Source organism: Schistocerca piceifrons, chromosome 4, assembly GCF_021461385.2.
Source record: "Schistocerca piceifrons isolate TAMUIC-IGC-003096 chromosome 4, iqSchPice1.1, whole genome shotgun sequence".
NCBI lineage: Eukaryota > Metazoa > Arthropoda > Insecta > Orthoptera > Acrididae > Schistocerca > Schistocerca piceifrons.
The window spans coordinates 74810134-74825275 of NC_060141.1; the positions used below are offsets into that span (position 1 = coordinate 74810134).

Here is a 15142-nt window from a genome sequence, read left to right on the forward strand (position 1 = left end):
GTCCTCATCATCGTTTCTCTATCAGGCCATACGCCACACTGTGCCAATTTTGAGTGGGGTTTCTCCCTACACGACGAGAAACCACCAAGAAGAAAATGTAAAGCGCAAAGTGAGGACAAAATCCAGTAGTGGCCGCTAGTATTGAGGAAGAGCCTTAAGGGGGTCCATTCTTCCAATTACGATAAATGTCGAATAAAATAGGCACTAGATAATCTAGTATTGTACTTCATTTGACACCCACTAGAAACAACATTAAATAACCAAACCAAGGAATAAACAAACTGTTCACAAAATTAAAATTTCGTTGACAGTACTTTCACTTCCTTGGGTCCCACTTTACAGTGAAATACTAATGTCGCCACTCGAGCCCCTTCACCCCGCTTTCAAGCCCTGTGCCCTGGGAATTTTGGGGTATTGGTACTGCACTTGACATCCACTTCTTGTAACAATGGCCTGCGCAGGTTCTGGCGTGGTAGCAGTGAATGGCACAACAGTGTATTCTGGCAGGGTCTACTGAAGAACGGGATACAACCCGTCGGCTTTGACCAATGACATCAGAATTTCCCAGAGATCATTTATTACACAGCTGAGTGAAGTGTTCAGAAACAAAGGAAAACAGGAGAGAAAAAATATGGTAGAAATATATCAAGGCGAGTAATATTTCGACCTTAATGCTAAGGATGTCGCTTGTTTGTGTCCAAGTACTTCTGTGGAAAATAAAGGAGGAAAAAAAGGGATACAAGTAGCGGTAGCATAGAATACCTCACGTCACATATGAATGACTTGTATCTCAAACGCCAGCCGGAGTGGCCGTGCGGTTATAGGCGCTACAGTCTGGAACCGCGTGACCGCTACGGTCGCAGGTTCGAATCCTGCCTCGGGCATGGATGTGTGTGATGTCCTTAGTTTAGTTAGGTTTAAGTAGTTCTAAGTTCTAAGGGACTGATGATCACAAAGTCCCATAGTGCTCAGAGCCATTTTTGTATCTTAAACTTCAGTCGAGCTGTATACAGGGTGTCCCAGCTATCTTGTCCACCCAAAATATCTCTGGAACAATAACAGCTATTGGAAAACGACTTTCACCAGTATCAATGTAGGGCTGGGGATCATGAATGTACATATTTGGAAGCATTCTAAAACGAAAGCATATGTGTTTTTAACACAAACTTATGTTTTTTTTAAATGGACCGCCTATATTTTTTCTTCAGCAATCCATAGCATGACAAAGCACATACACAATGGCGTTGATTGCATCGCAGTATTCCCATTACATCCCGAGATATTGAGACGCGAAGTTGACGCTTGAAACACCCGACATGCGCTGCTAGCGCACGTCCTGAGGCTCAGGCGTGAACCCCATGCTGCCCGTAATCCCAAATCAAAACTTTTTACCTAAACAACGGTAAAACTTTTAGTCCAATTGCTCGTTTCACTAAAACCATCAACATGAATTTTACTATTACGAGTGAATGATTAACTGTCACTTGCGCTAGATCTACAGTAAAGTAAAGTTCTAACGTTGAAAGGCATTACCTTTTTAGTAACGGATTAACGATAAGCGAAGTTAACTTTGTGACTAACGTTGCAGTACACAGGTATGTTAGAGAACCGCATCACCCCTAGCCTATGGGATAAATACCTGCTGGAATGTACGACGTTAATGCAGGATGGCAGCAGACCGTATTATTCGTTTCGGACCTCTTGATAAGTATGGAAGTGTGATTACGCATGTCAATCACATCGCGATTACGGGCAGCATGGGGTTCACGCCTGAGCCTCAGGACGTGCGCTAGCAGCGCATATCGGGTGTTTCAAGCGTCAACTTCGCGTCTTAATATCTCGGGATGTAATGGGAATATTGCGATGCAATCAACGCCATTGTGTATGTGCTTTGTCATGCTATGCATTGCTGAAGAAAAAATATAGGAGGTCCATTTAAAAAACATAAGTTCGTGTTAAAAAACACATATGCCTTCGTTTTAGAATGTTTCCAAATATGTACATTCATGGGCCCCAGCACTACATTGATACCGGTGAAAGTAGTTTTCCAATAGCTGTTATTGTTCCAGAGATATTTTGGGTGGAGAAGATAGCTGGGACACCCTGTAGATTAACTGCAGTACGGGATAAAAATTTAGCGTACATCGATTTCTTCGTTGTCGTTGGCATTAGTATCCTGTTGTTCAGTTGAATTATATAGGTCAACTGAAGTACGGGATACTAATTTTATATGTGTTGTTTCTTTCGCCTCCGCTACCATTGATAGTCTGTTCTTAACACAATTCGGTGAATGCTCGCGACAGCTGGAAACCAGAGAGCTTACTACTGGAAGCGCGACCGAAGGCCATGGATCACTGCCTTGCGTGTTAAAAGTTATCGTTGTCCTTTTTTTAGCAATTGGTGGCGGTCCAGTGGGAGAAGAAAGTCGAAGTTAAAGGTGTGTATATGTTCGGTAATTTTCTCAAGTTCATTTTCGATAACTACTTATCGTGTTGTATTATAAAGTGTTGTTTAGTACTTATGATTAGACATTGTGTATGGAGGAATACACAAACTGCTCGGCGTTTGAATTACGGGATTTTTTTCCGGTTGGTGATGTGGGACTATATGTGGTCAATAATTTCATTCGCAAACCACATGATCGTCATTGAGACTTAGGAATATTGTGAAGTTTATAATCTTACCGTATCGCAAGGAGTATTAATAGCCACCGCATCCAATATGAGACTGTAATATTATTATTACTCCCCGTAGTAAAGATAACTTGGATGCGGTAGGATGGCCTAACGTTAGAATAAATCTCAATAACGTTTCAAAAAAAAAAAAAAAAAAAAAAAAAAAAAAAAAAAAAAAAAAAAAAAAAGATTTTTTTTTTTTTTTTTTTTTTTTTTTTTTTTTTTTTGCAACTGCTTAAAATTTCTTATTTATACATTGTCTTATATGGACTAGTAAAGTATTTATGGCATATGTAGCGTGAAAGAGCCCCACACACACTATTGCTAATAATATTAGGGCAATGGGTTTATGTCTGAAGAGGAACTATCGTAACGTGCTTTACGCCAGGGGTAGTCAACCGTTCTCTTACTTTTGTATCTCGGCTAGTAGTGTAATTTTCTGACTGCTCACCATTTCCACAGTTAAGGTGGTTTATAAAGTAGGGAAGAAATCATACTCTGCATATATGTGTAGTAAATGTGACATTTGGCTCCTTTTGACCCAAACTAGACCTTGGTCTGCACTAAAAATCAAAGATTTTGGTGGGGTCCAGTACCCTTACACTAGCCTAAAACAGCAGCTTGTAAGGCTCAAATGAATAGAAAGAATGGACAACAGGCAGAGCAGTTGTAGAAATGGAATTCTTAAGGCAAAACATAATGTGAGAAAGATACTGGACTTGTTTGGTAGTAGTTTAATTAAAATCTAGTGCCATTCAAGTTTAATTTTTCCAGTTTCCCTGACTGATTTGTTTGTCTGGAATTTTTGTACAGTTGAGTTATATGCTACATTTCCCCCCGATTTTGAGGCATTGAACCCCAACTTTACTTTCATTCACATTGTAAAACAGAAGGCGCTTGCTTATTGCACTATGTTAAGACACTGTACTCTGGTTAAAATAACTTGATGATTGACATTTCAGTGAGGCAAGGGTGAAGAGGCCTGTTTTGTAGGTATTGGTAGAGCCCTGTGTGGTGTGGCTAACTGTATGTCGACAATACTATCTACCGACCACTGCAATCTGTTAGTTACATTATTTAAATTGTAGTAGGCCTATAGTCATTTGCATCACACAGATTTACTAAATAAAACTGGTAAGCAGTAGCTGTCCAGAGAGTGAGCATGATTTGAAACAAATACTATAGAAACTGTAGGGAGGATATCTACGTTGTGAGATTGTCGTGATATTATTATTCAACTGAAGAATGTGGGGAATTTAATTCATGGACACTTTAATATGGTAATTTGTGGTGTCAATGGATGGTGTAATAAATGGATGACATTTTTAGTGAAGTGAAGTGTTGTACAGGAATCTCAAACACATACAATCTACAGACAAATGTATCCTAGAAGTGAGTAGGTAATTGAGATGTTGTGGTTATTGACACACACAACCTTCTTTAAATTGGAAACTTTAGGAGCAGACAAATTTCTTAAAGGTACTTCCATACCTGAAAAAGCTGTTCTGTCTTATTCCACACTCGTCAGTATTAATTCTAAAATTGTGCTAAATATCTAATTGTGTCTACCCCCTCTCCCATTTCATTTCTGTGGCTCAGTAACTGCATGGATCCTCCGATGATAAGTATGGAGATGTCTATGTGACCCAAATTTATGGTGCCACCAAGAAAAGTGAGTCAAAGCAGGGTGGCTCGTGGCTATCTCAAAGGACTAGTAATTTCCAAAATTGTGTAAGAAACTACTTGAACAGTTTTTAAAGAGCTAATGAGGAGATCACGGTGTGATGTAAAGAATAATGGTTGGTTGAGGATGGTGCTCGAGTAATTTAGCAAGGAGGTTTGTACTCCATAATCCAGGAAGTTCACCAATAGTAGGGAAGATAAAAAAATATTTTTGGAAGCCAAATATGTGGTGAAATGTGTAGTTGCAACAATCTTGACATATTGGAGATAAAAAAAATGCTTGTTTGTATGTGTTTGCATATTGCAAAAGATTATTGAAAAATAAATTATGATGCTGGAAGTTCTGGTAGGAATAAGGGAATAGCAGGACTGAAAATAACCTCATACTACATAGGTGTGTTTAATAGTCAACAGGCACATAAATGGGATTCCCCGAGGAAGGACAGTGTCTTGGAAGTTTAGCACCAGTTGGAATCTAGTTTGCTTTCCCACCATCTGCTCAAAAACTCGGTTACATTTAATCGTCATCCTTTCCTCCCTACATTGATATAAATTGTGTGATATTTTTGAATCGAGTTGTTGAAACCAATGTTGAGTCAGAATATTGTCTTTGCTGCTGGAACTCCCTTGCAGCTGTCTGGAGTCAGATGTCATAAAGCCAGTAATGAGGATCAGGTGATTAAACAATGAAAAATCCGGGATGGAATTATATGATAATATTATGAAAAGGTTAGATGGCTACTCACCATATAGTGGAGGTGTTCTTGGTTGAAAGCTTACTTGTTAGCAGACTTTTTGCCGTGCCATTCGGCTCAACATCTCCACTATGTGGTTAAAGTTACTAGTTGGAAATCTGACCCATGTGCATCTCTGTGCTTTTAATACATGTATTTCATTTCCAGAGGTATCGCATCAAGTGCCAGAAGAAATCTTGGCAATCATTTGGGACTCACCACTGAACATAAGGATGTGGGCAAAACTGAAATTTGTGGTAGTCTCCATCACCAAGAAGATAGATGCCTGTATTTCAGTCTTATACAATATGATAACCATGACGTCACTCAGCAGACACCTGAAAAAATACAAATAATACAAAAAATATTTGGTTGCAAATATAACATGAATATAAACTGTGTGTACACAATGCAACTAGAAACATGTTTCCTGTGGTGTTTTGCAACAGGATTTCAACTTTTCTTGTCCCTGTCCACACCCCTGACAAACATTTCTTGTAGTGTATTTGCATTGTTTGCAATGCTATTTGTTGTACGGTATTTCTTTCGATCTGCTGTGGGTACCTGTTATTGGATTTCGAAACATGGCTTGGGCAGCGAAGAACTAAATATGCAACAATCCTAATAATGAAGACATATCAATATTAATGCAAAAATCAGACTAACAGAACAGTCAACAATCAACAAATTCTTAATAAAACAACATTAAAAAAACTAGTATCAGGAATTTCACATGACCCATATAGCTAAAAGGAAGTCCACGTATGATGGACGTACATAACTGCCAAACGGAGCATCACAAATATTACAAAATCACTCACAATTTGACAAACCTGTTATCCAGCACATCACGTTGTTTATACAGTTAAAGTGAAGCCACACAATACCACACCACTAAAAAGAACTAACTGCTCCCAAGACAGTATCCAATAAAAGTGTAATAGACAAAAATATAACATTGTTCATAATTTTGGATAAATAAGAAATAAAACAATCCAAATAAAATGCACTATTGCAACACTAATTCTGCCCCATATATATACTCTGCCTCATATAACTAATTGTCTCTGGTTCGAGACACAGCAACTTTTGTCAATTTCATTAATTTGCCACACTGTTAACGCTTCACACAATGCCATGAGACCATATAACTGCAGAAATTTAATTGTAGTGGCCACGTTGTTGCACATGGTGTCAAACAACGTACAGCACTTACATTGCGCCATAAAATACATCATTAGTAAGAGATGACAAACAAAAAAAATTAAAATTCCTACTAGTAACAACGTGGCAAGTTAAGTTCCAAAATTGAAATCAAATGAGTAGCAAGTAACTAAGGACATTAAAATAACAACCTGACAAAGCCAAAAAAGAAACTTCTTCCAAAACTCAAGAGTTACTACAGCACTAAGTCTAATGTCACAGTAATGACGACCACATAAATCTCGAAAGGGCACCACCACAGCTGACAAAACACCTTCTCCAAACATGATGGATTCCATATATGCTGTACCCACATGACCCCACATAGCTCAGCATACCTAAGTTGTCAAACAACTGGGTAGTTCTGCAAACTTCAGTTGACTCAGGATTTGAGATCTGACATTTGCTGAATCAACCAGCATTATAACAGAAATCATTGGAAGCAAAGGTGTTTGTTAGAAACTTCTGCTTTTGTTTATGTTTAATTTAAGTACATACATCTATTTACTGTAACGAAAACAGTGAACAATGTTGCAGACTGACATTCACAGGGAATGCCTGCCATGTGTTAGTGTAACTTTGTAGTGTATTTGGAGTACATGTTGTAGATAATTGCTCTAAAAAAATGAAAAATGAATAAATTTCATTCCTCAGTTGAGTTTTATCTTAGGAAAGGTAGTTGGAACTAGTAATTTCTGGTTGCTTGTTCCTTAGTTTATACCACACAATGTTTCCTCTCCCCACTGTAGAGTGAATGTATACCACTGTTTCCTCCAATTCTTTGTAGAACATAGGTAAATAATCTAAGTGCTTTTCCTAGTTTCATTTTACTTTTTTTACCCCCACACAACAAATTTTCAGCTATGAATAAGTCATTTGTTTTGTAGTTTCATCAAGAGTTCAATGTTGATTGTTATTAGTTTGTAACATGGCAAGATATTTATATGAGATGTGTCCTTATATTAATGGAGAACTGATTTTACGCTACTAAATTTGTTTTCGTCTTTCTTCAGATGTCAGACCGACGAATGAAATTCCCTTACACATTTTCTGCGAAGATAGCACAATTTCCATTGCGGTTCTATCTTAAGAATCAGTGGGTCTGGAGATACTACTTCATAAGTCTTGTTGCATGTTCGCCAGTATTCATTGCTATCAGCAGATTAGGTATGTATGAACACATTTGTTGTTCTATTTAAGAGGGCATGCATGCATCCATCCATCCATCCATTTTGTCTTAAGTAGTACGCAGTTTGCAAGAATACTTCAGTCTGAGACCATGGTAGGCTTATACCCAAGTAGAATTAATCTTCTGCCGTGTCTCTTGTCATACTGCATTTCATAACCTCTCCTAATAATATCTGAAAACATAAAATACTCATTGTAGGAAAATCGATGTCACCCATTGCGTGTTATGTTGTCTGTGGTAATCTTAATACTTGGAGCATGAAGAGGTGTGCTTGTATTGGTGTATTTCTACTTATGGCTATCACCAGTTGCAAACTGCTAGCATAACTTCATTAAAACTTAGCTACTTTATTTGTTATGTGCAATTAATAACCAAGTAACTTTTGTGCAGTAATAGTTTAATTTAAAATCATCTTAGCAGATAGTTTTGGTGTTTGATCTATCATAATATGCCTGGAAATTTGAGGTTTGAATTGTTTCTTAAATTTACTGTATGATTGCAGACTTTCTCTGAGACAAACTCAAATGTGTTAAAATTTGAAATTGGCATTACTTAGGTTTTTCCTAATGGTTTATTAATTAGCTGCCTTTTGCAGCTGCATTGATTTTATTACCACAAAATACTTTGTCTGCACAGAGTGGTTATTCAGTGAGTTTCCTGAAATTAACAGAAATTAATATTCTAATCATGAACAGATGTTCACACGTTTGAGTAATGGGGCATATATGAGAACTGCTGCTCAGAGTGAATACTTCTGTTAGAATTTCAAGACAATGCTGTGGGGAAGCAGGATTGTGTTCAGAAAATGCAGGGAGCCATTTGTGTTGAAACCTACTTCCTTTCTAATCTGTATAAATGATACTTGTTTGTTGTGCCTCCTGAGAATGAGCTTTTGCTCTGCTTTATTTGTTTGCGAAGTTCATGAAAATGTTACAGCAGGATTGTGAGTTTCTCCTTCAGAAACAGAATCTTTAGCTCTCGACAAGGTACTATTCTGCGTATTGAAATTTCTGTAGAGATGAGGATGGCGGTGATATGTTGTTACCTGAGAACTGGTGATTTGTATATAAGATTGAGCTATTTCTCGTATTTCAAAACGAAACAGAGTATTTCATTGATTATTCCTGGAACTGCAAGATATTTGATGAAGATTCTTGTGATTATATAGATTTCCTTACTTAATTTTTATTTTACAAGAAAATTATTTACACAGCTTCACTCAAAAGCGACTACAGGTGTACATACGTTGTCAGTTTCAATTTTCATAAATCTCAAAGTGCAGTATGATGGAGGGAGTGTTTTATAAAATTTAATTTGCATCCTCAATGTTCATTTTAATTTTCAGAAGTTTGTTGAGAATCTCCATACAAAACAGCATTTAAAGTTGTTCACATGTCAGGCTACTCAGTTTGTCCTATTAATTTTTCATTTTGGCAGCTGCCCTATCTGTTTTATCTTCCTTCGTTTTGATGAATGTTATCCACCAGTCGCAATCACATCTATATTCTCAAAATCACTGTGTGCTTTGACATGTAGGAAAGGTATTTTCTTGTATATTACTAGCCCAAAATTAATTTGGTGTAAAACGGTTACAACAGTACGGTACAGCACCAAGAGGACATTCGTGATATTATGGATTTTGCAAGATGTGACCAGGATTAATTTGGTACTGTAACAGGGGGTAGAGAGATGTGAAGATAATCGTGAATAAACTTACACCATGAGTAAGCCATTTTTCAACATGATGCTGTAAAAATATGCTTACATTTAAGGGGAGACAGTGGCAGTCTTCCACTGATATCTTTGTAAATCCATATGTCAGTTTTTGTTCAAACTCACTGAACTGGATCCAATAAGCCTTAAATAATTTTTAAAAAATGTATGAGATAATTTTGAATTTTTTGTTACATTATTATTTTAAGGTACACTTTTGTTGTTTCCAGGCAAATTTGGCAATTTTTTCTGTGGTAAAGTAATCTACTCCAATAAATGTGGAATAAAGTGCAGTTACTTTGTGGTAAATTGTTTCCATTATTTTCTGTGACATTCTGGATTTGAACATTTTTTACGGACGAGTTTTCCGTGTATAATCAACCATAAAACTGATTATAATGTCCAGATTAAAATTTTGTTCCACTTAAACATTGCTTCCAAGTAAAAGAATAGGTGTGCCAAATTTCATCAAAATGCTTCCCAATAGTTTGATGTATGTGTTCCTGAAAGGAGAAGATCTTAAGCTGCAGAAAAATAGTTTTAAAGTTTGGGTGAATGTTTTTAAAAAAATTAATCATACTTTTGCTAAAACAGTCCATATCCATATTCCAGTTCTTCCTCATCCTGTGCAGCTCTTTTAGCTCTCCTGCTCCTTTGCCTAGAATTTTTTTTATTTTCTGTACAGAAGTCTCCACCTTCATGATTTGTTGCTCATTGATCGTCTGCAGTACCTGCTCAGTGAAGCCTTCAGGTGTAAAGCCCAACTTGCTGAAGATGTAGTTTGGCTGCATTCCCATCATTAAATACTGCTTCAGCTACCGAAACATACATTTTCTCTACCAAATAAGAGCATTTATACTTTCTTTTGGGTTCTGCATTTTGCTATGCAGGTATTTTTCCAGGCAGAAATCTGCTGGCCAGTTATGCCTTTCTATCATTCCAGAACATAATGAAATTGTTCCCTGTTGATTTCAAAAAAGTTTGCTGAAACTAGTCTTCAACTATAGGCATTGCAGGTCATACCTGAGAGTGGTAAATAATTTGCATCAATTTTCAAGGTGTTTAGAGAACCAATGGAATTAAAATGGGTAATGTTACTGATGTGACTTATGTTGTCTGTGCTTTCACAGTTTCCTCTGAAAGCCATCTTCTTGAAATATTTGTACTCCATTTAGATTACTTTATTCTGGAGATACTATCATGAGAAGTGACATTGAGATCATGGAGCAACATTAGTCAATCTGATAAAGGTCTTATGCCTGTACCAGGTATTTGACTGGAAAGGATCAGTTCCCTGCTCAGGACAATAATGTGTAAAAGCTAACTAAAATACATCACTTAAAATGTAAAGAGAATAAAAGGGTACTTGACTTCCTTGTTGATTGTTTTTCCATATTAAAGTCCGCCAGAAAAATGTATGCAGTGCCAGGCTCTATTGAGATATTGATGTTGTTGTTAGACTTGAGTTAAGAAATTACTGCATGCGATTAATGACAATGATCCTGATTGCTGAATGCAGTTTTGTGAATGGTATCAGCAAATGGTAACTGATGAACAATTTGTGATGAAAGTAGTGTGGAGTGATGAGGCTCAATTTAAACTTAATGGTACTGTGTATCGGCATAACAGCGTGTACTGGGCAGCGGAAAATTCGCATGTTTATGTGGATAAAGTGGTCAATAACTGGGGTTCACGTATGGTGTGACTTATCATCTAGAGGCTTACTAGGACCCTTTTTCTTTGTGCTACTGTCACTGGAGATGGGTACCTGGAAATGTTACACACATCAGTTTTTGCCAGGTATACATGCGCTTTATGGAGCGGATGAACAGGTCTTCTACCAAGAAGATAGCGTGCCACCACACAACCACCTAGCTGTACGAGCTTTCCTGAATGACAGTTTTCTGGGGCACTGGATTGGGCGAAGAGGGCCCATCGAGTTCCCTCCGTGATCGCCAGATCTAATATCTATGGACTTTTACTTGTTGGGAACTGTGAAAGATAATGTCTATCAACGTAAGCCACGCATGCTGGAGGAACTTCACCAGGAGATTACAGTGACTTGTGCAGCTATCTCCACTGTAACATTATCTGATATAGTTGCGGCAACAGCTTGTCGTTTTGTTGTGTGTGTAGCTGCCAACAGTGAACACTTTGAACATTTAAAGTAACCATGTGGTAAACTGAAAGGTTGTACAACACGTGTGATCAATTATTAAATGTAAAATGAACACATAAGTAACACTTTTTGTTCCTTAAGTGTGTGTACATTTTTCTGGCAGACTCTGAATTTTCTAGTGTGTATCTTACTGTTACTAGTGACTTTTTACTACCTATCGAAAAGGACATGGATTTATATTCTTCTGTACTATGCCACTGTCACTTTTCCTACACTAGATACTTACCACATTCTTTATAGTGATATATGTGCAGACTTTTTATCATATTTTTTGTTCCCACCAAGTCAAACTCATGCCTGGTTTCTGCTTTCCTGTAGGGCATAGCATTTCAAAATTTTGTTCCTATAGTCTTTATAAGTGGAATTCGATAGTGGAAAGTACATAACGAATCATACCTGGGCACCAGTAGTGGATCATAAGAGCCTGTCATCTGCTAGATAGTGCAGGAGATTGGCACCATAGACTGGAATGAGTGTTGATGAAGGCTCTCCATTTACAGCAAATGCACATGTGTACTTGACGTTGCTGAGAGTATACAGCGCTTGTGCAAAGTTGTTTTTGTGTGTGGACTTCATTACCCTTTAGAGTACTTTGCATTTGAAGATAAGGTAGATTTGAGTGTAACATGTGCTCAGTTGGTGACATGTTGCCCTGCAAAATAAGGTTATACCACCCTGACACAGATGTGTATGTCTTTCTTGTGGGATTATATTGGCTGTGAATGTGGTCGTTTGTTTGCTAGATTGCTGTCTGCAGTTAGTTTCATGGTTTCCAACCATGAGCCATCATCATCAACATAATGGCCTACCATGTTTTGGATAATTATGACATCAGAGGTTTTCCATGATGTTGCTATAGGATACTCCGTGCATTTCAGTATTGAAAGTTAATAGTTGGATATTCATGAATGAAACATAAAGCCTATCAGAGAAATCAGTGGCACTTAGTTCTTGAATGAGTCTGTTGTTTGAGGGACTAACAAAGGCCTTCTCATAGTTTGATTCTGATGCTGCATTGTGAGAGTGACAGTGATTCCTGAAGTTGAGTAGCTCTTCCCTCACAATTTCATTGCTGATTCAGTTCGCAGTAAACCATTTTTAAAGGATTTTAAAAACTTCACTGTGGAAGTTCAGCACTCTGATAATCAGTAATTTGTGGGAGTGAATGGTCTTTACTAGGCTAAGCAACATAATTTTTGTCTTCTTCTAATAGGCAGCGCGAAGTATTGGGTGTAGAGCATGGATTAATAATGTATGTTACATGTCCTGTATTTTATCCATGTTCTGCCTTATAATGTGGCTTTCGGTGCCATTACTACCACCATGAATCGTCCTATATGCTATTAGTTTAACCCTTTAAGTGACAAAACATTTGCTCCAGCATAATGATGAAATACGTGTACTCTTTGGAAGTAGTAATGAATAAGACTGCTAAATTTATTATTTATTTCAAAGTACCATTAGGTATGGGGTGGTAAATACTCATACCAATGAATCAGGACAGATATATATTTGTGTGTGTCACTGAAGGGGTTAACAGCACATGCAATCTCTTGTGTACTGCATTGACATATTTCTTCTCAGGCTGTTTTGACTAATTTGTGTGACCATGCTGTAATTTCAAATGTGATTGTTGGATCAATCTGCATTTAGCATGAAAGATTCTGATTTGGTGTTTACAGTAACAACTACTACTACTACTACTACTCAGTTCTGGCATCAGGTCTTGGTAAAAAGAGTGGAAGTGAAAGTTTGAAAACACGCTGTGCAAGTCTTTATTGTCCACTTCTGTGGATTCATATATCTGGCCTGGAGCCTTTTGGCATCAAATTTGTACAGTGGGCATCTAACAGAATACCATTACATCCTCACTATTTCGCTGAAAAATAAACTAAAATCACAGTAAAGGCAAGGCCACTGCTACTAATTATTTTGAATCCTGTTAAACTCTTTGAAACAAATGGCTTGTGCTCTCCCATTTCCCTAAAAGCAGAATTCCAAGCATATGAAATGAAGAAATCATTCGACTTTTCAGCAAACAGTATTTGACAGATACGCCTAACTGTGGCCCTCTGTTGATAACACATTTTGAAGCTCATTGTTCGAACATATGATCTTTTAAATTCTGCAAATCTGTTAATCATGCATTCAGCCATTGTCATTAGTCTTGCCATAAATCATCAGGTGACCTGCAGTGCAGCAATACACATTCATTACAGGGGAATGGAAAGTAAGGGATGTTGACTCTTTTTAAGCATGTTTTCATGTGTTTCTTTTGCCGCCCATTTGTATGTTGTGTGTTAAAATATTGCAAAATAGAAGGATTTAGTTTCAGGTTTTTTAATTCATACTAAATTGTATTTTCAGCTAATTCACCAGCAAACAAAGCAAAGTGGGCCGAGATGAAGAGGAAGGAGCTAGCTGAACATCATCATTAGTGTAGTTGAATTTGTTAATGTTGTAGAATGCTACCTGTACAATAAAGGTTCTGTTTCACTATGTAGATACACAAATTTGTTTTGAATATGGAAAACACTTCTTTTTGTATGATGGCACTTACTCCATCCAAACAACTGATTTAAATTTTTATTAAGAAATTATTATTGTTGCTTTTACACATTCCCCAAGCATTTTATTTATAATACTTTTTGACATTGTTTACAATTCATTCAAAAAGTGAAGCGGTTGGAGGACAATGCCTTCATCATAATCTGTTTTTCTGAGGAATATTATTAAAAATTGTTTTTCCTTTATGCACTTGTCTTTAATAGTATTGGAAAACATTGTTCAATTAAAATTTATAGGCCTGCTTCAGATGGGAAATAGCCCCAAAGCGCTTAATGTTACTTGTGCAGTAATATTGTCAGTATAGTGTCCAGGTGGCAGAGGCCAAGAACAACACAATAATATTGCTCAGTATTTATGTACAGGAGGTGCCAATTAGAAGTCTGCTGGCACAGCAAACATGTTTGCACCCATTGATGTGGAACAACTTGCTAGTATTGGAGTTAAGTTGCTTGCCTTGCAAAACAAGCAGAAATTCGGTGAGCAAAACAGTTCTGAAAAACTTCCAGTGGACATTTCTGTGGACAAAGGGCTCTTTCACAGCGACATAGCTGTAAACCACAACTACATGAACAGGGATACTCTGCAAATCACACTTGAGTGCCTGGCAGAGGGTTCATCGAGCTATCTTCACAGTGATTCTCTATTTTTTCTATCTCGAGTGGCAGGCAGAAAAACCGAACACCTATATCTTTCAGTGAGAGTTCTGATATCCTTTATTTTATGATGATGATCATTTCTCCCTATGTAGGTCAGCATCAACAAAATATTTTCGCATTCAGAGTAGAAAGCTGGTGACTGAAATTTCGTTAGAAGATTCTGCTGCAAAAAAAAGCATTTGTTGTAATGATGTCCACTCAAAATCCTGTATCATGTCAGTGACTCTCCCCCCCCCCCCCCCCCCCATTTGGTGAAAATAAAAACGTGCTGCTCACCTTTGAACTTCCTTGAGGTACTCTGTTAACCCTATCTGGTAAGGACACCAGACTGCACAGCAGTACTCCAAAAGAGGATGGGCAAGTGTAGTGTAGATAGTCTCTTTAGTAGATCTGTTACATTTTCTAAGTGTTCTGCTAATTAAAATGAGGTTTTTGGTTTGCCTTCCCCACAACATTTTCTGTGTGTTATTTCCAATTTCCATGGAAGTGAAACATGGACAATAACCAGTTTGGACAAGAAGAGAATAGAAGCTTTCGAAATG

The 15142-nt window shown here is 37.4% G+C and overlaps 1 protein-coding gene across 1 annotated transcript; it reads left to right on the forward strand.

Annotated features, from left to right (window-relative positions):
• The first annotated feature begins 2275 nt into the window (after positions 1 to 2275).
• LOC124794837 lies at positions 2276 to 13883 on the forward strand. Its single transcript, XM_047258502.1, has 3 exons — positions 2276 to 2437; positions 7309 to 7462; positions 13744 to 13883. The coding sequence occupies exons 1-3, from the start codon at positions 2291 to 2293 to the stop codon at positions 13812 to 13814; spliced, it is 372 nt and encodes a 123-aa protein (XP_047114458.1). The 5' UTR covers positions 2276 to 2290; the 3' UTR covers positions 13815 to 13883.
• The last annotated feature ends 1259 nt before the right edge of the window (positions 13884 to 15142 follow it).

Excerpts from the sequence above, each read along its gene's own strand:
- LOC124794837 (XM_047258502.1), top strand. The coding sequence starts at position 2,291 with ATGCTCGCGACAGCTGGAAACCAGAGAGCTTACTACTGGAAGCGCGAC. Across the intron at positions 2,438-7,308 it reads GAAGAAAGTCGAAGTTAAAG|ATGTCAGACCGACGAATGAA; the intron begins GTGTGTATATGT and ends GTCTTTCTTCAG. Across the intron at positions 7,463-13,743 it reads CATTGCTATCAGCAGATTAG|CTAATTCACCAGCAAACAAA; the intron begins GTATGTATGAAC and ends TTGTATTTTCAG.